General features: G+C 56.4%; 2 protein-coding genes across 4 annotated transcripts; both read left to right on the top strand.

Moving 5' to 3' along the window:
• Window positions 1–2,689: 2,689 nt before the first annotated feature.
• Window positions 2,690–17,201, top strand: LOC135290974 (olfactory receptor 51E2-like). Of its 2 annotated transcripts, XM_064404981.1 has the most exons (4): window positions 2,690–2,821; window positions 11,918–12,004; window positions 13,468–13,520; window positions 14,120–17,201. In XM_064404981.1, the coding sequence occupies exon 4, from the start codon at window positions 14,166–14,168 to the stop codon at window positions 15,114–15,116; it is 951 nt and encodes a 316-aa protein (XP_064261051.1). In that variant the 5' UTR covers window positions 2,690–2,821; window positions 11,918–12,004; window positions 13,468–13,520; window positions 14,120–14,165; the 3' UTR covers window positions 15,117–17,201. The 2 variants fall into 2 exon arrangements, with proteins under 2 accessions (XP_064261051.1, XP_064261050.1); XM_064404980.1 differs by lacking the exon at window positions 2,690–2,821 and having other exon boundaries at window positions 11,199–12,004.
• Window positions 2,773–8,883, top strand: LOC135290960 (olfactory receptor 51G2-like). 2 transcript variants are annotated; one of them, XM_064404972.1, is made up of 2 exons: window positions 2,773–2,821; window positions 7,847–8,883. In XM_064404972.1, the coding sequence occupies exon 2, from the start codon at window positions 7,875–7,877 to the stop codon at window positions 8,847–8,849; it is 975 nt and encodes a 324-aa protein (XP_064261042.1). In that variant the 5' UTR covers window positions 2,773–2,821; window positions 7,847–7,874; the 3' UTR covers window positions 8,850–8,883. The 2 variants fall into 2 exon arrangements, with proteins under 2 accessions (XP_064261042.1, XP_064261048.1); XM_064404978.1 differs by lacking the exon at window positions 2,773–2,821 and adding an exon at window positions 6,077–6,694 and having other exon boundaries at window positions 7,907–8,883.
• Window positions 17,202–23,334: the final 6,133 nt, after the last annotated feature.

Raw genomic sequence — 23,334 nt, 5'->3', positions numbered from 1 at the left:
GGCCTCACCCCTGCAGCTGGAAACAGGACTGGGAGCACCTCCCTCTGCCGCTTCATCCATGGGCAGTGCAGAGGTCACAAAATGTTCAAAATATCGTGAATCCCACAATCCCAAATCCCTGGGGCTGGCACAGCCCTCCCAGCTGTGCCCCACGGCCACCTTGTCCCCAGCCCAGAGCACTCAGTGCCACCCGCAGGGGACACCTGCAGGGATGGGCACTGCCAAGCTCCCTGGGCAGCCCCTGCCAAGGCCTGAGCACCCTTTCCATGGGCAAATTCCTGCTGCTGGCCCAGCTGAGCCTGCCCTGGCCCAGCCTGAGGCCGTTCCCTCTGCTCCTGTCCCCTCCTGGCAGGGACTTGTGCAGAGTGAGAAAATGGGAAGGCAAGAGAAGGGGAAGGGGAAGATTTGGTTGGAAGGAACCTACAACATTTCAGTCTGTCAACCTGACCACTCTAAGGAAGCTCCTGTGATTGTCAGAAAAGGAATTTTCAGCCCTGAGCAGAGACAATAAAGGAATACGGGAAGGGTCTGTAAGATAAAAAATGGGGAGGAGATGATCCCTATGGAATCATTATTCAGCATCACTCACGCTACATGAACCAGGAAGGGGAGAACACGCCCTGAAAATATCAACATATTAAAGGTACATTAAAGAATATTCCTAACTGGTATTTGAGGTCACTGCCAGCACAAATCTTTCTATGATTTTGATCAAGTAAAAAAGTAATTTTAAAAATGAGCTTATAGTGGAATTAAGGAACCCATCACTGCTGGATGTAGTGGGATCCCAAAGGATGTGCAAAAGGATCAGACAAGCCCACGGGCGAGAAATGTTTTGTTTTCCATGAAAGGTGGTGGTGAGGTGCTGCTCCGCTCAGGAAACCTCTGAATGGACTGCCAGATGCTGGGCCACGTGCCAAGGGGATGATAAGCTGAAAATGAGCTCCCTAAATGGCCATTAATAGCCACTCTTGGGGCAGCACCGCGAGATGAGGATTCTTTAGTTTACTCAATAAAACTCCAGAGTGGTTTGGCTGCAGAGGAGCCCCAAAGCCCATCCTGCTCCACCCTGCCATGGGCAGGAGCACCTTGCATAGGGCAGGATGCTCCAGCCTGGCCTTGAGCCCTCCCAGGGCTGGGGCAGCCACAATTCCTTTAACCACCCTACAGCACAGCGTGAGACTGATTCATCTCACCCTGTGTGCTCCAAATGTCGCAGTTCCTCTGCTCTGTGCCTTGGGAGTTCCCCGCACCAAGCTTCCCACAGGGATGTCTCCCTGCTCTGCTCCCACCAGCCACTCTCGTGGTTTTCTGCTTAACTCCTGTTCCCAGGGGTTCTGCTGCACGTGGGGAGGGTGTGAGTGACTTTCATCTGTTTTCCCATCTTTAGGAAAATAACAGGAGCGTTCCCAGGAGCTGGCTGGGGGGCTCAGCCTCCCCTTGGCACCGGCAGTGTTTGTGAAGTGAGGCTGAGCCAGTCCCCAAAAACTGACCCTGCAGGGCAGAGTTCAGGGGTCAGGGCTGAGAGCAGGGCGGGAAGGGAGGGCGAGGAGAGAAGGAAAAGGGGTGGAGGTTTGGTCATGGAATCCCAAATCCCAAATCCCTGGGGCTGGCACAGCCCTGCCAGCCCAGGCAGTGCCAGCTGTGCCCCACGGCCACCTTGTCCCCAGCCCAGAGCACTCAGTGCCACCTGCAGGGGATACCTGCAGGGATGGGCACTGCCAAGCTCCCTGGGCAGCCCCTGCCAAGGCCTGAGCACCCTTTCCATGGGCAAATTCCTGCTGCTGGCCCAGCTGAGCCTGCCCTGGCCCAGCCTGAGGCCACTCCTCTTGTGCTGTCCTCCCGTGTATAAACCTCTACAAGAATTCATCCCTGGAGGTGCCCAGGGGAGGCCTGGACCTGGCACTCGGTGCCCTGGGCTGGGGACAAGGTGGGGTTCGGGCACAGGTTGGACTCAGTGGTCTGGGACACTTCTCCAATGTCGTGATCCTGGGACTCTGTGAATTTCCCGGTGTCCACGGAGGGCAGTGCCCCAGCACAGATGGGTTTGCAGAGGTGTCATTTAGGGCCAGAAAATGTCTGCATTTTCTACAGACACCTCACGTGAGACAAACCCGTCTGCTCTCCCTGGCCTGGTTCAGGCACAGAAGTATTGGTTAAATTCAGTTTCCACCCCACAGCTGAGGGGGCAAAGATAAATCTATTGCCACAAGACACCTTGGCACGGACGGCTCCTGGGCCACCCGAGGGGACACCTGGGGCTGTGTTTGCCTTTGTGACATGCAGTTTGTTTTTATTGTGCAATATATTATGATTTTAATTAAACATTTGGTGTCTCACCGGTCAAGGGGAGACAGCCAGAACTTCCCCTCTGTCATTCCCTCGGAGCGATGCTGCAAGCACTCCTCTTGCAAAATTTATGACTTCCACTACAGATTTACCCTCCCAATAAAAATTATGTGTATTGCCAGCACCGTGGCTGCAGCACTGCCAGCCATAAATCACCGGGAGCCATAAACATGTCACCAATAAACTATCAGGAGAAAATCCTGCCTGCTGGGAGAGCAGCATAAATGGAAATGCTCATTTACTGCACACACTCCTCCCGCTGTTTGCGCACCGAGCGGGGCTCGCGGCTCGGGTGATTGGGCAGGGTCAGCGTTAAAAGGGCTGCCCTGGGCACGGGCAGGGACAGGGACAGGGACAGGGACACGGGCAGGGACAGGGACAGGGACACGGAGAGGGCACGGGCACGGACATGGGCACGGGATCTCCCTCTGCTCCTCGACACCGCTGAGCCTGAGAGCCCCCGGCACCCTCGGTAAGTGCAGGCACTCCTGAGCCCCTCTGCTGGGACAGGGACACGGGTGGCAGCTGTGGCCCCAGTGCCCCTTGGGTGGTCCCCATGGCTCCGTGGTGGCCCCAGTGCCACTCAGGCTGTCCCCGTGATCCCCATTGGCCCCAGTGCCACTTGGGTGGTCCCCATGGCTCCGTGGTGGCCCCAGTGCCACTTGGGTGGTTCCTGTGGTCCCCATTGGCCCCAGTGCCACTCGGGTTGTCCCTGTGGTCCCCCTGGCCCCAGTGCCACCCGGGTTGTCCCCATGGCCCCAGTGCCACTCAGGTTGTCCCTGTGGTCCCCATGGCCCCAGTGCCACTCGGGTGGTCCCCATTGGCCCCAGTGCCACTTGGGTTGTCCCTGTGGTCCCCCTGGCCCCAGTGCCACCCAGGTTGTCCCCGTGGCTCCGTGGTGACACGGGTGGGATGTGTGGAGGGGGGGCTGTTGGTGTCTCATGTGGAGCTGTCGGTGGTGCCGGTGGGCTGTGGCCTGGTGTGAGTGAGATCCAGCTGTTCTCCCACTCCTGGGGGGCCATGTTAGCCGTGGGAATGGCCCTGGCCATGGTCCCTGTCCTGGCCATGGTCCCTGACCTGGCCATGGTCCCTGTCCTGGCCATGGTCCCTGTCCTGGCCTCCAGTGTCACCAGGCCATGGGGCTCTCTGGGAGCTGCATCCCCAGGGTGCCCCTGCTGATCTGTTGGTTTTTGGTTTTCCAAAACTCCAACACGGATGCTGCTCCCTTTGCTGAGCCCTCACTTGGTTGCTTGGGCAGGCAGGGACGCTGCTGTGAGAACAGCAAGGTCTCCTCTTTGGGAAGGAGCAGAGCTCTGAGCCTCACCCAGCCCCAGCTCCCGGGGCCCTGCTCCTGCCCTCGCTGACAGGAGCTTCAAACACCAGCATTTTGAGTTACAAAATGAGCATCAAAGTCAGAGACAGGCAAACAGTCTGGAGGTGGCTTTAAAGGCATGAGAAGGGACACTCAGAGAGGGCTCTACCCTGGTGCCTGGCCTCTTCTCCCTGGCAGGCTGGGCTGCTCCAGGAGCACCCTGGCACTGGGCAGCAGACACCCTCTCCGTGCTGCATGGCTCAGCAGCCCCCTCCAGGGCTGCCAGCAATCCCTGACCTGCTGTCCTCCAGGAATGGGAGTGTGCTTCCTCCCCAGGGCTTGGCTGCACAAGAAAGGTGCCATTGCCACGAATTCATGTTATACCCCATGAAAGCCAGCCAGCAGATCTCTTCCAGCCTGGTTTGGTGGCTCTGTGACTCTGTGACAGACACGTGCCTGCTGTGAGCTGAGCTGTGTGTTACCCACACACACAGAAATGCACATCAACAGGAGCAAGCCTGCCTGGTTGTTTATATATTTCACACATTGTACATGTGTTTATTTATACACATGCTTTACAGTGACACACGTGGAACATGGAGGGGTAAAACTGTCTGGGAGTGGAATCTGTAATGTGGTGGGGCACATAACAAACCACAGCAGCTCAGGGGGGAGCAGAGTGAATAAATCCTGTTTCTGAGTGATTTCTGCACTGTGGTGGGAGTTGTTGGTGTTGGGCAAAGGTTTGAGGGAAGGTTTTCTTATGAGTGAAGCATCTCCTGCAGACTCAGGGAGTTCTCACCAGTCCCCTCTTTCCTTGGTGCTCAACAGTCTCTTTTCCCACCTCCATATTCCTGGAGAATTGTTGAATCTCAGTGTCTTTGAGAGTTCTGGATGCCTGCCAGCTGCTGTACTCAGGGACACAGGCCTGCACACACTCAGATTTTTCAGGTTTTTAACCCAGGCCCCAGAGGTGGCTGATTTGCAGAAGTCAGCAGAGTTAATTCACTTCTCCTATCACAGGATTGTGGAATGGTCTGGGCAGAAAGGGACATTGAAGCTCATCCAGTGCCACCCCTGCCATGGCAAGGACACCTTCCCCTGTGCCAGGCTGCTCCAGCCCCAGTGCCCAGCCTGGCCTTGGGCACTGCCAGGGATCCAGGGCAGCCCCAGCTGCTCTGGGCACCCTGTGCCATGGGTCTGGACACCTTTCAGATGCTGTTGCATTGGCAGAAAGAGGTAACTCTTCCCTTTGGGGAGCTCTGAGGCAGCAGTGAGGGCCAGAGGTACCCGTGGGCAGTTTGCTGCGGTGCCACCAGGCTCTGTGAAGCCACCAGGGGCTGCACCAGCTGCCCCAAGCTCCCCGTGCTGCCCAGGCTCTCCTGAGGAAGGGCTGAGATTGTCCCTTCAGCACCTGGCACGGCGCAGGGCAGGTGGCTCTGATACCAACACAGGGCTTGGCCCTGCCTGGGGAAAATCAAATGATCTGGGGTTTTCCCAGGTCCCATCAGTTATGTGCTGCTTTTGCCCCCGGAGCAGGAAGATGCTTGTCCTTGCTAAGCTTCAGGATTTATTGTCACATTAGACTCTCAAGATGAGAATCTAATGAAGAAAATCATATTAGGACCCTAATAAATACGTCATGGAAGAACTGTCTGTTATTCAAAGATGAGCTGTGTTACGGCAAACCCTCTGGCTCCAAATCCAGGAACACTTCTGTATCCTGTGGAAGGTGCAGGAAGACTGAAGTCACAAATATTTTTTGCATTAATTAGCTCATCTTGCACATTTGCTGCCTTCCCCTACCCACCCAGAGGGTCACTGTGTCACTGAGGGACCCTGTCAGCATTGGCAAGGAAATGCAGGAAACTGGATTGTGCCAAGGCTCGGAGGTTCATTGGATAATTCACGATGGAGAGACTTCTGAAGACCTCTGGTCCAGCATCTGCCTCATGCAGGCCAGCTGGGACATCTCATGGCTCTGTCCAGCTGGGTCTTGAAAACTTCTGTGCATGGAGATGTGCAACCTGCTGCAGTGCTCGATGGGGAAACGTTTCTCACTTCATTCAGCCCAAACCCCCTCGTTTCAGCTGCCACCTGCTGCCTCCCATCCCTCGTCCACGCTCTGCTGTGAAGATCCTGGTCCTGAAGAGCCTCCCTGATGCCCCCTTGGAGGAGGATCCCTTCAAACAAACCTCCTTTTCTCAGGGCTGAACCTGCCTCTTTGCTGGATCTCTCGTTCCAGGGCGTTCTGCACCCACCTGTCCCACCTGTGTCACTGACATCCCACTGCTGGATCTCTGCCGAGCCTCCCTCCCCTCTGCTCTGTGCCAAACACCCCCTGTGCCCCCTGCCCTCCAGCTCACCCCCAGAGACCTGCCAGGCTGCTCCCCAGGGCTCTGAACCTGGAACATTTCTGCTTTGCCTTGTGCTTTGCCTTGTGCTTTGCCTTATGCTTGCCCGTTCTCACAGGTGTCCCAGGCCCCACACAGAGCCTGTGGCCCTGTGGGGTTTTGCTCATTTATTCCCCTCATCCTGGCAGTAAGGTTGTGAAAAGAGCAGGGCTTGGGTGTGTGAGTTGCTCTGAAAATCCCCCTTGCCCTGGGACCCATCTTCAGGGGGTCTGATTCTCTGTTCTGTTGGAAATCGTGGAATCCCAGACTGGTTTGGACTGGGAGGGGCCTTAAAGACCATCCTGTTCCCACAGCTCCATGGGCAGGGACACCTTCCACTGGCCCAGGCTGCTCCAATCTGGTGTTAAACACTTGCAGGGACGCGGTAGCCACAGCTTCTCTGGGCTTCCAGTGCCAGTACCAGTGCCAGTGCCAGTGCCAGTGCCAGTGCCAGTGCCAGTGCCAGTGCCAATGCCAACAAATTTTGCATTTCTTTCCAGGGCTGATTTCCTAAATAAGAAGTGTCAGGGCTAAACTTTTACAATTTTTACACCTTTTGATCTCCAGTTGTCATAAAAAAAAAGCAGCCTTGGCTTAGCAGCCTGGTCATTGTTGGGATGAGCTTGGAAAAGGCGTTTGCTCACTCCACAGAGCATCTCAAACCCTGGAATTTGGGGATGACTCTGAAATAGTCGAATGTTCTCCTTTTCATTCTAAAGCATTTCAAGTAGTTCTTTTTCCCCCCTCTTTTCAAACAAAAACTGTCCATCCTTTCCCTTCAGTTTGGGATTCAATGGGTGAACAGGAGTGCAGCCGTGTGTCTCCCTCAGTTGGGGATTCAATGGGTGAACAGGAGTGCAGCCGTGTGTCTCCCTCAGTTTGGGATTCAGTGGGTGAACAGGAGTGCAGCCGTGTGTCTCCCTCAGTTGGGGATTCAATGGGTGAACAGGAGTGCAGCCATGTGTCTCCCTCAGTTTGGGACTCGATGGGTGAACAGGAGTGCAGCCGTGTGTCTCCCTCAGTTGGGGATTCAATGGGTGAACAGGAGTGCAGCCACGTGTCTCCCTCAGTTTGGGACTCGATGGGTGAACAGGAGTGCAGCCGTGTGTCTCCCTCAGTTTGGGACTCAATGGGTGAACAGGAGTGCAGCCGTGTGTCTCCCTCAGTTTGGGATTCAATGGGTGAACAGGAGTGCAGCCGTGTGTCTCCCTCAGTTTGGGATTGAATGGGTGAACAGGAGTGCAGCCGTGTGTCTCCCTCAGTTTGGGACTCGATGGGTGAACAGGAGTGCAGCCACGTGTCTCCCTCAGTTTGGGATTTCATGGGTGAACAGGAGTGCAGCCGTGTGTCTCCCTCAGTCTGGGATTTCATGGGTGAACAGGAGTGCAGCCGTGTGTCTCCCTCAGTTTGGGATTTCATGGGTGAACAGGAGTGCAGCCGTGTGTCTCCCTCAGTCTGGGATTTCATGGGTGAACAGGAGTGCAGCCGTGTGTCTCCCTCAGTTTGGGACTCGATGGATGAACAGGAGTGCAGCCACGTGTCTCCCTTAGTTTGGGACTCGATGGGTGAACAGGAGTGCAGCCGTGTGTCTCCCTCAGTTTGGGACTCGATGGGTGAACAGGAGTGCAGCCGTGTGTCTCCCTCAGTTTGGGACTCGATGGGTGAACAGGAGCCCTGTTCCCAGCCAGCTCAGGGATCCCTGCCGAGGCTGGTGGGGAGGTGCAGGAATGTGCAGCTCCTCTTCTCAGCACAGAGTCCAGCAGCGTGGGGTTTTGTTGTTGGTTTGTTTTAGGTCTAGGCCATGTGAGAGCTGAGCTGGGATGGAGCATGACTCACACACCCCGTGGGAACTCAATGGCTCCTTCTATCAGCCTTCAGCTTTCCTCATGATGGGCATCCCGGGCCTGGAAGCCCTTCACCCCTGGATCTCCATCCCCTTCTGTGCCCTCTACCTTTCTGCCCTCCTGGGGAACTGCGTGATCCTGTTCATCATCAGGAGGACCCCGAGTCTCCACGAGCCCATGTATTATTTCCTGTCCATGCTGGCCATCACCGACCTGGGCCTGGCCCTCTGCACCCTGCCCACCACGCTGGGCCTCTTCTGGTTTGGCGTGCGCAGCATTGGCTTCGACGCCTGCCTCACTCAGATGTACTTCATCCACATCCTGTCCTTCATCGAGTCCTCCGTGCTCCTGGCCATGGCCTTCGACCGCTTCATCGCCATCTCCCACCCGCTGAGGCACCCGGCCATCCTGACCACGAGCACGGTGCTGAAGATAGGCCTGGCCATCGTGCTCAGGGGGGTGCTCTCGCTGCTGCCCATCCCCTTCCTGCTCAAGAGGCTGAGCTACTGCGGCAGGACCGAGCTGTCCCACTCCTTCTGCTTCCACCCCGACATCATGAACCTGGCCTGCGCAGATATCAAGGTCAACGTCTTCTACGGCATGATCATTCTCTTGTCCACGGTGGGGACGGACTTCGTCTTCATCGTGCTGTCCTACATCCTCATCATCAGGACCGTCGTCAGCCTCACCACCAAGGAGGAGTGCCTGAAGGCTCTGAACACCTGTGTCTCGCACATCTGCGCTGTGCTGGTGTTCTTCATCCCCATGATCGGGCTGTCCATGATCCATCGCTTCGGCAGGAACGTTCCTCCCCTCGTTAACACCCTGGTGGCCTACACCTACCTCATCATCCCCCCCGCCCTCAACCCCGTCATCTACAGCATCAAATCCACCCACATCCGCGAGGCTCTGCTCAGGGCCCTGTGCAGGAAGCGTGCCCCTGACTGCTAGCTTCCTCCTGCAGCTCTGCCAGAGTGCTGAGGGACTGGGGGGCTCTGTCACACCCCTGGGACTGGGGGGGTCTGTCACACCCCTGGGACTGGCTGTCTGTCACACCTCTGGGACTGGGGGGGTCTGTCACACCTCAGGCACTGGGGGCTCTGTCACACCCCTGGGACTGGGGCTCTGTCACACCTCAGGCACTGGGGGCTCTGTCACACCCCTGGGACTGGGGCTCTGTCACACCCCTGGGACTGGGGGCTCTGTCACACCTCTGGGACTGGGGCTCTGTCACACCCCTGGGACTGGGGGCTCTGTCACACCCCTGGGACTGGGGCTCTGTCACACCCCTGGGACTGGGGGCTCTGTCACACCTCTGGGACTGGGGCTCTGTCACACCTCTGGGACTGGGGGGGTCTGTCACACCCCTGGGACTGGGGCTCTGTCACACCCCTGGGACTGGGGCTCTGTCACACCCCTGGGACTGGGGGGGTCTGTCACACCTCTGGGACTGGGGCTCTGTCACACCCCAGGGACTGGGGCTCTGTCACACCTCTGGGACTGGCTGTCTGTCACACCCCTGGGACTGGCTGTCTGTCACACCTCTGGCACTGGGGGCTCTGTCACACCCCTGGGACTGGGGCTCTGTCACACCTCTGGCACTGGGGGCTCTGTCACACCCCTGGGACTGGGGCTCTGTCACACCCCTGGGACTGGGGCTCTGTCACACCTCTGGGACTGGGGCTCTGTCACACCCCAGGGACTGGGGCTCTGTCACACCTCTGGGACTGGCTGTCTGTCACACCCCTGGGACTGGCTGTCTGTCACACCTCTGGCACTGGGGGCTCTGTCACACCCCTGGGACTGGGGCTCTGTCACACCTCTGGCACTGGGGGCTCTGTCACACCTCTGGGACTGGCTGTCTGTCACACCTCTGGAACTGGCTGTCTGTCACACCTCTGGGACTGGGGCTCTGTCACACCCCAGGGACTGGGGCTCTGTCACACCCCAGGGACTGGGGCTCTGTCACACCTCTGGGACTGGGGCTCTGTCACACCTCTGGGACTGGCTGTCTGTCACACCTCTGGGACTGGGGCTCTGTCACACCCCAGGGACTGGGGCTCTGTCACACCCCAGGGACTGGGGCTCTGTCACACCCCAGGGACTGGGGCTCTGTCACACCTCTGGGACTGGGGCTCTGTCACACCTCTGGGACTGGCTGTCTGTCACACCTCTGGGACTGGGGCTCTGTCACACCCCTGGGACTGGGGGCTCTGTCACACCCCTGGGACTGGGGGCTCTGTCACATCTCTGGCACTGGGGGCTCTGTCACACCTCTGGGACTGGGGCTCTGTCACACCTCTGGGACTGGGGCTCTGTCACACCCCAGGGACTGGGGCTCTGTCACACCCCTGGGACTGGCTGTCTGTCACACCCCTGGGACTGGGGCTCTGTCACACCCCAGGGACTGGTTCCTTGGTCAGATCTCTTGGCCTGGTTCCCCAGTCAGAGCTGGTGCCCTGCTCTCCTGGTGCTCCATCCGTGCAGCTCACTGCCAGAGGAGAGAGCTGCAGCACCACTGGCTGCTGTCCCCCAACCCAGCGCTGTGAGCTCTCATGTTATGTCCTAGCATGGTGCTTTCCTCCCTTCCTGCACACAGCATTTCTCATTAGGCCTTCTTGGGGGGCCCAGAGCACTCTCAGCCCCTCTGAAAAACCTGCTCAGCCATCATCCATTTGTTCAGAGCGCCGTGCCCATCCCCAGTGAGAAAACAGCTGCTTGTGCCTCTCTTTGGAAGTCTTTGATCCTTACCAGCTTGCCAAGTCTAATTAATGTCCCGTCATTGTTCTGCAGTGAGTGTCATGTATGTGCAGCATCTGCAATAAAATCCATCCATGCCTTGTGAAAGGTCATAAGACTTCAGGAAGCCTTTTTTTCTGTCTCTATGATACAGAAGGATTAGTTTGGAGTTGCCTAAAGTCTTCAGGGTGTGCGGCAGGTGAGCAGCACTGGATGAGCCAGGTGTTTGTCTGGATGGGCTTGGGGATCTGGTGGGGCTGGAAGCTCTCTTGCAAAAAAAGAGAGGAGTTCAAAACATTGTAGGAATGGCTAAACTTCCTGACTCTCAGGCCCACGTGCTGCTGCCTTCCACCTGAGCCCTGCTGGTGCTGGCTGTGCCCCTCGGGGATGGGAGGGGATCCCCAGGGGCACCCACAGGTGGGATGGCAGCGTGTCCCAGCACCTCCTTGCTCTGCTGGAGGCTGGCTGTGAGCCAGGCAGGCAGAAAGGTTCCATGGTTCTCCTGGCTCCCACAGGCAGAGTAAAGTGTCTCAAAGCCACAGAACAGAATCACAGAACCACCAGGGTTGGAAAAGCCCTCCCAGAACTGTGACTATCCCTCCCTAGAGCACCAAGAGCCACGTCCAGCTGTAACCATCCCACTGCTCCAAATGGCAGAGCTGCAGTTCTGTTGATCTCAAATCACGTTTTGGCCAGTCTTGAGCATGGTGCAGAAGAATAATCAACAGTTTGTGTTGACCTGGGAGGGATGAGGCAGCAAAGGCACCGGGACAGGATCCCAGCCCTGAACTGTCCTGGTTTGGCCTGACACTGAGCACTTCACCAGCCCAGACCAGACTCTGTCCTGCTCCACAAGTGCAGTAGCTGGAGAGAAAAAAACTGAGAGAAAAAATAATGCGGAAACAGCTCCATAAAAAAGCAGCAAGAGGGCAGGGAGGATTCCTGAGGGGAGGATTCCCAGGCCACAGCTTGCTCTGTGTTGTGCTCGTTATCTCGCTGTGTCCCAGGGTCCCTTCCCCGGGGTGGAACACCGACAGCCCCCAGGAGCTCAGCCTGGGGAGCAGCTCCCCCTGGCACTGGGGAAGGGGAGAGCTCTGCTCAAATAGCTCTGACCTAAACTGGAGCTTGCAGGAAAAACTAACACACGAGAACAACAGCCAGGAGAAAAGAGCTTTGCTGTGGGGATGCCTGGCTTGCAGCATCCTCACACGGGATTATGAAATTGGTGATTGAGAATTCTGAGAAGATTCTGAGTCTGCTCCCGTTCTGAAAACTTCCAGAGTTCTTCCCTGGATGTCCGTGTTTCTTGGCTGCTGCTGTTCTCCAAAACGGCTCCGGAACAAAAAGCCTGAGGAGCCTCTGCCACAGTAAGGAAATGTTTGTGGGGGAGTTGGAGGGCAAAGTGTGGGCATTTGTCAGCACATCTGTCAGCACAGCTGGGAGAGTGGGGTGGAGGGGAATGAAAGAGGGAGAGATAAAGAGAGGAAGGGGAAGGGAAAGAGGGAGAAGGCAGAGAAGGAGAAAAAAGGAAAGATGGGAGAGCTGGGCTTGTTCAGCCTGGAGAGGAGAAGCTCCAGGAGAGCTCAGAGCCCCTGGCAGGGCCTGAAGGGGCTCCAGGAGAGCTGCAGAGGGACTGGGGACAAGGCCTGCAGGGACAGCACCCAGGGAATGGCTGCCAGTGGCAGAGGGCAGCAATGGATGGGATCTTGGCAATGAGGAATTGTTCCTGGCAGGGTGGGCAGGGCTGGCACAGGGTGCCCAGAGCAGCTGGGGCTGCCCCTGGATCCCTGGCAGTGCCCAAGGCCAGGCTGGGCACTGGGGCTGGAGCAGCCTGGCACAGTGGGAGGTGTCCCTGCCATGGCAGGAGAAGGAATAGGATGAACTTTAAGGTTCCTCCCAACCCAAACCATTCCATGGTCCTTTAACAAGGCAGGGATTGGTCAAAGGTTGGACTCAATGATCCCGGGTTTCCAGCCTCAGTGATTCTGTGATTTACTGCTGGGGGTGCTGCTTGGATCCCCCATGGCAAATAAATCTGCATTTGCTGGTGTTTCAAAGGCATGGATCCAGTTTCCATCCCTGCAGAAACCCAGGCCCTCACAGCACCAGCTCTGCCCACCAGCAATCCCAAATCCCGAGCCACTCATGCAAACCTGACTTTATTTATCAGTGCCAGAGAATTAGAGACAAACTGAAGCATCATCAGGGGTTGTTTCAGTGCCTGTCTCACAGCCCCATTCCCTCAGGGAAATGATCAGGAGGGCAGAAGTTTTCCAGTGGGAGTCAGGTAACCCCGTCAGGGCTGGCAGCTGAGGTGCCTCAGTACCTGCTGGTGGTTACTGAGGCTCCTTCTTCATTCCATCTGTGTCTTAATTCAAATGCTTGGCTGATAACAGCATCCCTGGAATAGATTTTGGGCACAGTGACAGCAACAGTCCTCCCACACTGTGTGTAAATCGGGTATAAAAAGCTACGATGTGAGTCCTACTTGTTATACATCCGAGATGGAAAAGCCCCACATCAGGAGAATAAAGCCTGGTGCTATTTCAGGCCTTCAGCACAGATGTGCAATAAAAACCCCCTGTTTCACAACCCAACATTACTTATAAAATAACTCCATTAATAACCTGCAGAGCTTGCCATGAAGTCACTTTGCATGGTTAATTTGCACAGATTGGGCACAAAGGAAAAAACAGAAAGCTCAGGCTGAGCTTGACCTTGTGCTGCCCATCCAGGGCAGGAGGGATGGTGGCTTTAGTCCAGCACAGGTACTGGCTTGGTGCCTGAAAATAGAAAGGTACCTAAAGCAAAGCCTTTTATGTATCTTCAGGCCATCATCCTTGGATCACAACACTCCTGGAAAATCTACAAACACAGAATAAGGTAAATAATCTGGGTTTTTTTGGTTTTTGGGGAGTTTTTAAAGATATTCTGGTTTTTTTTTTCCATACATGTTTTTCATAGGATGAAAATCCAACTTGTATGTGCAAAAAAATTTGAAAGATCCACGTCTTCCTGTGCCTGTGAGCTGTTCTGGGGAGGGCTGGGTCGTGGGAGGCAGCACTGCCAGCTTCAGCCTCACTGAGCACATTTCTGACAGGCCACCACAGCACATATGGAAAAAATCAAGCAGCACTGAAGTATTACAGAAAGCACTAAAAGTCTGCCGGGTTTTTTGTTATCACTTTTAATTTTGTCCTTTAAAGAGAAAAGCAAACAAGTTCAGCTGATGGGTTTATTATTCAAAAGGTCGATTTTACGGTGTTCTGCCTTTTAGAGAATTCAGGCAATTCCTGTTCAAACTCAAATGTCAGCATTTTGTCACCGCATATGTTGTTGCACAGAGCCATAACGGGGTAAAAAACCAGGAGAGGAGCTCTCTGCATCAGCGTGGCAGCCCTGGGAATCCCCGGGATGGCCCTGTGGGATCCCAAGCCATGGGAGAGGGCTCGTAAAAGGTCCCGTTTGCGTTTCCCTTGCAGCAGGAAGCGCGCGGGCATAGCATGAGCGGCCGCGGCGCTGCGGGCCATGCCCTTCTCCAACAGCTCTGAGCTCAGCCCGTCCTTCATCCTGGCCAGCCTCCCGGGGCTGGAGGCGGCGCAGTCCTGGATGGCCATCCCGCTGTGCTCGGCCTACGTGCTGGCGGTGCTGGCCAACGGCGCCGTGCTGCTGGTGGTGCGCGCCGAGCCCAGCCTGCACGCGCCCATGTACTTCTTCCTCTGCATGCTGGCCGCCATCGACCTGGCGCTGGCCACCGCCACCGTGCCGCGCACCCTCTGCTTCTACTGGTTCGGCAGCCGCGAGATCAGCTTCGCCGCCTGCCTGCTGCAGATGTTCCTCATCCACACGCTCTCGGCCGTCGAGTCCACCGTGCTGCTGGCCATGGCCGTGGACCGCTACGTGGCCATCTGCCACCCGCTGCGGCACGCCGCCGTGCTCACCAACGGCGCCACGGCCAAGATCGGCCTGCTGGCCGTGGCCAGAGGCGTGCTCTTCTTCCTGCCGCTGCCCCTGCTCCTCCTGCCGCTCCCCTTCTGCGGCCCCCGCGTGCTGTCCCACTCCTTCTGCCTGCACCAGGACGTGATGAACCTGGCCTGCGCCAACACCACGCCCAGCGTGGTGTACGGGCTCACCGCCATCCTGCTGGTCATGGGGCTGGACGCCGTGCTCATCTGCCTCTCCTACCTCCTCATCCTGAAGGCCGTCCTGCGCCTGGCGGCCTGGAGGGAGCGGCTCAAGGTGTTCAGCACCTGCATCGCCCACATCTGCGTGGTGCTGGCCTTCTACGTGCCCCTGATCGGGCTCTCCGTGGTGCACCGCTTCGGCAAGGACCTGGCCCCGCTGGTCCACATCATCATGGGCAACATCTACATCCTGGTGCCCGCCGTGCTCAACCCCATCATCTACGGGGTGAGGACCAAGCAGATCCAGAGGAGGATCCTGAGCCTGATCCACGTCACTGCCAGAGCTCCGTGGTGACCCGGCCGCCGCCCCGTGTCCTCACCCTGGCTCACCTCGTTTTACACCCAGAGCCGTTGGTGCTCTCCGTGTCCTCCCCGTGTGCTCTGAGGTGCTGCCACCAGGAAAAGCTGATTGTAAACTCCTTCCCAGAGCGTCTGCCCTCACCAAACTCAGAGAAATGACTGCAGTGGTCTAAATCCAATCCCGACCTGGCAAGGCTCCACAAGAAGGGAAAAGTGACTCAGCAAACTCACACAGATGTCCCAGCACTGCTCCTCTTGGCTCCCTTCTCACCTCTAACCGTGGCAGGGCAGAGAAAATGCCGGATGGTTTGGGATGATTTAGTTAATTAATTGTTTTCACGTGGGGCACAGTCACACTCCAGAAGTTTTGCCAGAAAATTTGCATGTAGCATCATTATTTTAGTAAAATAATTACAGGACACCTGTCCAAAATGACGTTAGAGATGCAGAAAGGTATTTCAGAGAAAGAACATCCACCTCTGTGGTCTTGTTCTGACCTGCTGTGTGCTCTGTCAAGACCCCTCAACCTCCTCATAGCAGATGCTGTGGAAAAATTTCAGACTCAGAGTTACTGGTAGCAACCGTAAAAATAATTTAAATTAGTAACTGCACTCAATGAAATGAAAACATCTCAAGGGAAAAAAATAAGCAAGTTATAAATGTCAGTGATGATTCCAAGCTGAAGGAAGTCTCGATTCCAAGCCAAAGGTGTTCCACACTGGGAATTCCTGAAATGTCCTGCCACTAGCACCACTGAGCAGAGTCTGGCACCATCCTCTGGCACGCCTTGGAGAGAAGTGTGTGGATTGATGGGAACCCCTCTCAGTGCTCTCATCCTCATGAACTGTGGCTTCACACTCGAGGTGAATCAGGGATGTTCCCAGACACGGAGATCCCTCAGGGAGGGGCTGCAGGAGCGCTGGGGCTGGGCTCCTGTTTGGTCACCGTGGGTTTGGCTGCCCCAGGGGTGGCACAAGGCCCTGCCCAGACCTTTCTGGGGGAGCTGCAGCAGCACTGCTCCGACCTGCACTCCATCACGAGGCCCAGGTGCTCCCAAACCCCCGTGTCTCCATCAGCATCCCAGAATCCCAAATCCCCGGGGCTGGCACAGCCCTGCCAGCCCAGGCAGTGCCAGCTGTGCCCCATGGGCACCTTGTCCCCAGCCCAGAGCACTCAGTGCCACCTGCAGGGGACACCTGCAGGGATGGGCACTGCCAAGCTCCCTGGGCAGCCCCTGCCAAGGCCTGAGCACCCTTTCCATGGGCAAATTCCTGCTGCTGGCCCAGCTGAGCCTGCCCTGGCCCAGCCTGAGGCCGTTCCCTCTGCTCCTGTCCCTGTTCCCTGGAGCAGAGCCCGACCCCCCCGGCTGTCCCCTCCTGCCAGGGACTTGTGCAGAGCCACAAGGGCCCCTGAGCCTCCTTTGCTCCAGCCTCAGCCCCTTCCCAGCTCCTCAGCAATTCTCCAGCCCCTTCCCAGCTCCTCAGCAATTCTCCAGCCCCTTCCCAGCTCCTCAGCCTCTCCTCATGGACTGGCTGTCTAGGGCAGAGGTCCCAGAGCTCAGGGGCCCTTGGCCACGACTTTGGATGGGAGATCTCACCAAAGGCTCTGCCAGGGCCCCCAGTGCTGCAGTGTTTGGTGGGGTTTGGTGCAGTTTCTTCCCAGTTCTGATGAATTCTGATAGTAACAAAAGCCTCATTTTTGTAGTCTGTGCTGGTACAGCTTCAGTCGTGCTATAACCTTTTCTGCTAAATCCAACCCCAATTTATTTCAAAATAAATACTTTCATTTAGGTGGGCTACAAACAGTTCTCATCTGGGACTTCAAGGCAATTCTGTCCTGTCATTTTTGGCATATTCTGGTTTAATAGAGCTTAGAAGGGTAAAAAAAATCATAAAAATGAAAACAATCTGTACCTGCCTAATGTGATTTGGGAAATGTGAATGAATTTTTCAGAGGCATTATGGGTCTAAACCCTTTTCAGGTGGCCATGGCACTGAGAAATGGCTCCTGCTCATTCCCCATATGTTCCTTTCTTTCCCTCTTGTGCTGAGAAAAAAATTAATAAAGAAAAATGAATGAACTACCCCGGAATGCTGTATTGTATTTTCTAGTCATTTATTTCTCGGAGAGTTAATAGAGGCTGGGAGCAGGAAGGCATGATGGATTGATTTCTCCTGGGTGCAGATAAAACTCACTCACGTCTTGTTTTCCAAAGTTTAGTCGTGGAGTGCTGCTTTGCTGGGGAACAGAACATGCTGGAACATGGCACCTGTCTGTGCCAAGGCAGCCCCTTCCTCCTGGAATGGGCCCAGGTCACCTCTCCTGCAGCACAAGGAAAACCCCGACCACACCAGGGGGACACCCAGCCCACATCTCCTCCGTGAGCGGGGCCAGAGCCAGAGGTGGGCTGGCCCAGATTAACTGGGAAGGGCTGGGTTCACTTGGCTGAAAAGGGAAGGTTGGGACAAGGCAAGAGAGGCTGGAGGGAGGGAGAGAAAGGAGGATGGGAGAGGTGGGAAGAGGATTGGGAGTCACAGGGGCCTGGAGGTGGCAACAGAGGCAGCAAGGACGCACACACGGGGCTGTAGCAGTTGGAGATCTCCTAGAAGATTTCCTGGCATCCTATCTTCTCCTAGAAGATCTCCTCTGACCTCCAAGTCTCGTCTCTTCTCTTCTCTTCTCTTCTCTTCTCTTCTCTTCTCTTCTCTTCTCTTCTCTTCTCTTCTCTTCTCTTCTCTTCTCTTCTCTTCTCTTCTCTTCTCTTCTCTCCTCTCCTCTCCTCTCCTCTCCGGGCAGCCCCTGCCAAGGCCTGAGCACCCTTTCCATGGGCAAATTCCTGCTGCTGGCCCAGCTGAGCCTGCCCTGGCCCAGCCTGAGGCCGCTCCCTCTGCTCCTGTCCCCTCCTGGCAGGGACTTGTGCAGAGCCACAAGGCTCCAGGCTGAGCTCCCTTGTGCTCCAGCCCTTCCCCACCTTTGCCCACTGCTGTCCCAGAGTCTCCCAGCTGCCTTGGGGTTGGATACAGCTCCCAGTAATGGAAGGGGTTTATTTGCTCAACGTTTTGATTGCAGTTGGCTTTGCTGAAGGTTTGGCACAGAGGGGCTGCACTGCCTGAGCTCCACACAGCACAGCCCAGGGGTGCAGGGTGACACCCAGCACCGAGTGAACTGAACAAACACAGTTCAGGTTCCCAGATCTGCCTGGCTGCATCATCATCCTCCAGCTGTGCCGTGGGGATGGTGCTCCTGACTTCCCTCTCCACGCCTGGATTAGAGCTGGGGATGAAAAGCAGCCAGAAGGGGTAGATTGCTGTTGTTTGGAAAGGATCATTAATACATACCACAACAGTCTTAATTGCAAACCCAGAATTAAACCCAAATTTAACCTTGAACTGCCCAGAGAAGGTCAATGGAGCTGGGGAAGGGTAGGGTGGGGATCAGGCTCTGCTGCCAGGGAACAGGGACAGGAGCAGAGGGAACGGCCTCAGGCTGGGCCAGGGCAGGCTCAGCTGGGCCAGCAGCAGGAATTTGCCCATGGAAAGGGTGCTCAGGCCTTGGCAGGGGCTGCCCAGGGAGCTTGGCAGTGCCCATCCCTGCAGGTGTCCCCTGCAGGTGGCACTGAGTGCTCTGGGCTGGGGACAAGGTGGCCGTGGGGCACAGCTGGCACTGCCTGGGCCGGCAGGGCTGTGCCAGCCCCAGGGATTTGGGATCTGGTCTAGTGGAAGGTGCCCCTGCCCATGGCAGGTGGTTGGAACTCGATGATCTATCAGGTTCCTTCCAACAGAAGTGCTTCTGTGATTCTGTGATGGCTCCTAGATCTCCTCCACATCAAAACCCTGGAAGAAACCAGGTACAGAACAGCGAAGCACAGCCCTGCTTGCGAGGTCATCGGCACCGAGTGGGTTAAAAGCTGCCACCTTCACTGGCTCCTGTCTCTAATTGCGCCTGAAGTAGCGGGGGAGATGCAGAGCTCCCCGCTGGGATTGATGTGTCAGGCAGAAAAACATCTCAGGTCTCTGCAGAGCGTCCCCTGGAGAGCCGGGTGAGTGCTTGGGGCTGGCAGCAGGAAGGGCTCTGTGCCATGGGGCAGCCCCACTCCTGCCTGCACTGCCTTTCCTGGGAGCTGTGCTCCCTGTCCCTGTGCTCCCCAAGGATTAATGAAGTTTTGGGAGCACCGTCAGCAGAGGCAGCTGCCTGGGAGGAGGTGAAGAAGAAAATTGCCAGGACTTGAGATTCCTGGCATGTTTAAAGCCACACGGAAAAAAATGGGGAAGGCCCCAGAGTGCAGGTGTCCCCAGAGCAGCTGTGAGGGCTCCAGCCCAGCCCAGCTCCAGCTGTGACTGGGGCCGTGCTGGGACGGGCTGGGATGGCCACAGGGGGACATCTGTGGGGTGCAGTGGGACCAGAGCCCAGCTCGGCTGCATCAGACCCTGGGGGGGTCCACTGGATCAGAATCCCCAAATCCCTGGGGCTGGCACAGCCCTGCCAGCCCAGGCAGTGCCAGCTGTGCCCCAGGGCCACCTTGTCCCCAGCCCAGAGCACTCAGTGCCACCTGCAGGGGACACCTGCAGGGATGGGCACTGCCAAGCCTGGCTCTGTTCTGGGACTCTGCTCACCCCTCTGCTGCCCGCAGGTCTCCATCAGCTCCAGGAAGGTTTCCAAAGCTCCAGCCAGGCTGGGGACATCGGCCTGGCGTGCACTGCAGGGCTCCTCAAGGGATCCTTTCTGCATTAGGGGCAATGGAGCTGAGCAGGGTGCAGGGTCTGGGGCAGTCCCTGTCCTTTGGGGCAGTGGGCTTGTGGGCCAGGGGGAGGGGGGCTGTCAAATACTCTGAGACTGGCCCTTTTGGCCTGCAATCCATTGTTTCTTGGCCAAGAGGAGCTCTTGGCAGCTCCGTTCACACTGAGGAGCAGCACAGTGCTGTCAAACGTCCTTGGAGCTCAGGGCTGGTGACAGGGATCCATCTCACCACTAAGCACACCCCAGGAAGGCTCACTTCAGAGCAGCTCTCCTCTGGTCTCCTGGGCTGGTCACCTTTTATGTCAGAACCCAGGACACCCCTCTGGATGCCCTGGATGTCTCAAAGCCTTGGCAGGGGCTCACAGACCCTGGCAGGAAGACAAAGACACCTGGGAATTCCATCTCAACCCATGGAGCAAATTACCAACCTTATATGAAGAATTACCAGTCACAGAAGTTTAAGTAGCATAACAGTAGTTGTCACCAGGTGAAAAGTGGAATTTTGAAGATTTTTTTACTAGAGGGGTCTAGGAAGCAAATGGAGGGATTTGGGAATTGTCCTGTTCTTCTTCCTTCTTCTTCCTAGCCTCCATCTTCTGGGTGATGGTGGCACTTGGGATTGGTGTAGAGTAGAAAGTCAGTGTCTAACACAGGTGACAGGTATTGGAACATAACTGTAAATATTTCAATATAAAGAGTTAGCACCACCTCAGGGGCGGGCAGTGTGCCTCAGACCGACCTGCAGAACAGACCTGGGCAGGCAGACAGAAAATGTTTTAGACAAGAAATAATAAACAGCCTTGAGAACATGAGCCAAAGACTTCTGACTCCTTCTTCCACAGCTGGGTTGGGGAAAAGAGACTTTTAATACATCTCGGGGTATGTCCCCACCAGGAGGGACAGGACACTTCCACGGGAGCTGCCAGGACCCTTATTTCACAGGGGCTCTCCAGCAGGGGCCAAAGGCTGTGGGGGCAATCTCAGCTCCCCTGTCACACCAGTCTGCCACTGGCCAGGTCCAGAGTGCTTGGTGCTCTTTTTCCCACAGGACAGGAAGCTCCCAGCACAGGCAACAGCCAGGAAGGGTCCATGTCTCTGACATGAACCCACACGACCCTTTCTGCCTCCTCCACCCTCCTCATTTCCTCCCCTCTGGTACCCCTGGGCTGCAGGAGGAGCAGTTCTGGGTTGCCTTCCCCTTCTCCATCACGGCGTGGCCCTGCTGGGGACACCTCCCTTCTCCTCATCACCAGGGCACAGCCCAGCCTGCAGGAGCCCCTCTCCTCTTCCTGGCCACACCGACCTGGCCCTGTGACCTCACGCTGCCCAAAGTGCTCAGCACCTTCTGGCTGGGCTCCAGGGGATGGGGCTGCCCTCCTGCCTGGCTCAGATGTTCTCCATCCACCTCTCCAGGCTGCAGTCAGGCGTGCTCACAGCTTGGGACATTCCCTGGCACTGAGGGGCACCCAGCACCCCTCAGTGCCCACGGGGGTGGCCCTGGAGAGCCTGGTGCTGGTGCAGGGGGTGCTCCTGGAGAGCCCCCGGTGCTTCCTGCCCCACCAGAGACATTTCTGAGCCAGCACCACGTCACTGCCCCCTCCTGCTGCGAGCACGCGGCTGTGTGACACCGGGGACACCAGGGACAGCGTCACTCGTGGCTCCTCGTGGCTTTCCTGGTGCCAGGGAATGTCCCTGAGCAGCTCTGGGACAGGGAGCTCTCCTCTCCCAGCCCCTGACCCAGGTGGGCTCAGCCTGCTCCCTCTGAAGGTCCTTTCCAACCTTTTCCACTCTGTATGTGCTCAAACTGTGCCCATCCCTTGCTGCAGCTGTGGGCAAACACAGGGACTCTTTTGGGGCAGGGATCCCATCAGAGATCAAAGGAGGTCCCTGCAGGTAAACTCAACGAGGGTGGCACTGCGAGTGTTCAGGGGGGAGCCTGCCTCCCTGCCCGGGGTTTAAGAGACCCACTCTGCAGAAATCACTTGGTTCTCTCCTCTCTTACCGCTGTCCAAGGAGGTTTCATCAGCTCTGTGATGAAACTTGGCATAAAAGCATTGAATCTGACTTCTGCACCCCTGGGAATGCGGAGTTCACCCCTCGCAGGAGTTAAACTCCTCACTGCTAAAATCCTTTCACAATTAAAAAAAACCTGACTAATTATTTTCACTGTGAGGCTGAGTAGTTCTGAGAGACCTTCCTGCAGCAGATTTCATCTTATGACGATGGCATTTAAAAGCCCCACAAGAAGGTGCATTCACACCTCTCCCTCCTGCCCCACAGAGGCTCTGCCTGAACGTTTCCTCCTGCCTGAACTGCCTTGTTGAGCCAGCAAAGCCACCCCGCGTTCCCACCCTGCTCTGGCATCGTTGCCAGGCCTGTTCAGCTCCTGGGGGCAGCCCAAGGCAGCCCCACAGCAGCTCCAGCTGGACACTGGGCTCACTCAGGAGCTCTTTGCATCATCCCCTCTGACAGCAGGTCAGCCAAAAAAAACCCAAAAAAAACCCCTCTCCAAAACAACAACAAAATAACCCCACAAAACAACCAAAAACACACACAAAAAACCCCACAAAAACACCAAACTAAACAAAAAAAAAAACCAAAAAAACTCCTCCCCAAAAAAAAAACACCCCCAAAACAACAAAACAACAACAACAAAAAACCACCCAAATAACCAAAAAAAAAAAAAAAGAGGAAGAAGAAGCATGGAATGAGGATTCCTGGGGGACCTTGTGGAGGGGGATGCAAAGACATTGACTGGCAGCCTGGAGGGAAGATGCTCAGGCAGCTCCTCTTTGAGTCTGGATATAGAAATACCTATTGCAATATTTGTATTTAAGGCAAAGTGATCCGGCCTGTCCGGGCTGCTTTTCACCTGTCAGCTGCAGATAAACATCAGCTGGCGGTGGCAGCGCTGCTGTGGGCACAGTGAGGTCAGGGTCACAGCCAGGGTGGCCCTGTCACCAAGAGCTGCTTGCCCTCAGACCCTTTGTCCCCACAGGGCAGAGCTGTGCACTCCATTTGTGCAGCTGGGGCAGAGCAGGGCTGGCACAAGGTGCCCGTGGCAGTGCCAGGTGTGCCACGGTGCCCCAGTGGGGCTGACAACCCCTGAGACTCTGCTGGCACAAGGTGCCCGTGGCAGTGCCAGGTGTGCCACGGTGCCCCCAGTGGGGCTGACAACCCCTGGGACTCTGCTTCCCTCCGAGCAGGGACCCAGGCAGGGCCAGAACCCTGAGCAAGGACGATCCCTGTCCATTTTCCAGCCTGGCCAGGTGGCCACAGGTCTGAATCTTCTCTGCCCAGCAGGCAGAAGTGGCTCCTGGGCAGCACAGGGAGCTGCCAGCGCTCTCCCCTCCAGGAGAGGGTGATGTGGGTATTGCTGACTTCATTCCTGCTGGAAGCAGCACTCCAGTTTGTGCATCCCAGTCCAAAATCTGCCCCCCCTGGGCTGGCAGATGTTCAGGGCGCTGCTTTTGGCA

Source organism: Passer domesticus, chromosome 2, assembly GCF_036417665.1.
Source record: "Passer domesticus isolate bPasDom1 chromosome 2, bPasDom1.hap1, whole genome shotgun sequence".
Classification (NCBI taxonomy): domain Eukaryota; kingdom Metazoa; phylum Chordata; class Aves; order Passeriformes; family Passeridae; genus Passer; species Passer domesticus.
Note: the sequence above shows the minus strand (reverse complement) of the source record. Positions and strands in the feature narration are given on the sequence as shown.

Coding starts and splice junctions, on each gene's coding strand:
- LOC135290960 (XM_064404972.1), top strand. CDS start 7,875: ATGGAGCATGACTCACACACCCCGTGGGAACTCAATGGCTCCTTCTAT.
- LOC135290974 (XM_064404981.1), top strand. CDS start 14,166: ATGCCCTTCTCCAACAGCTCTGAGCTCAGCCCGTCCTTCATCCTGGCC.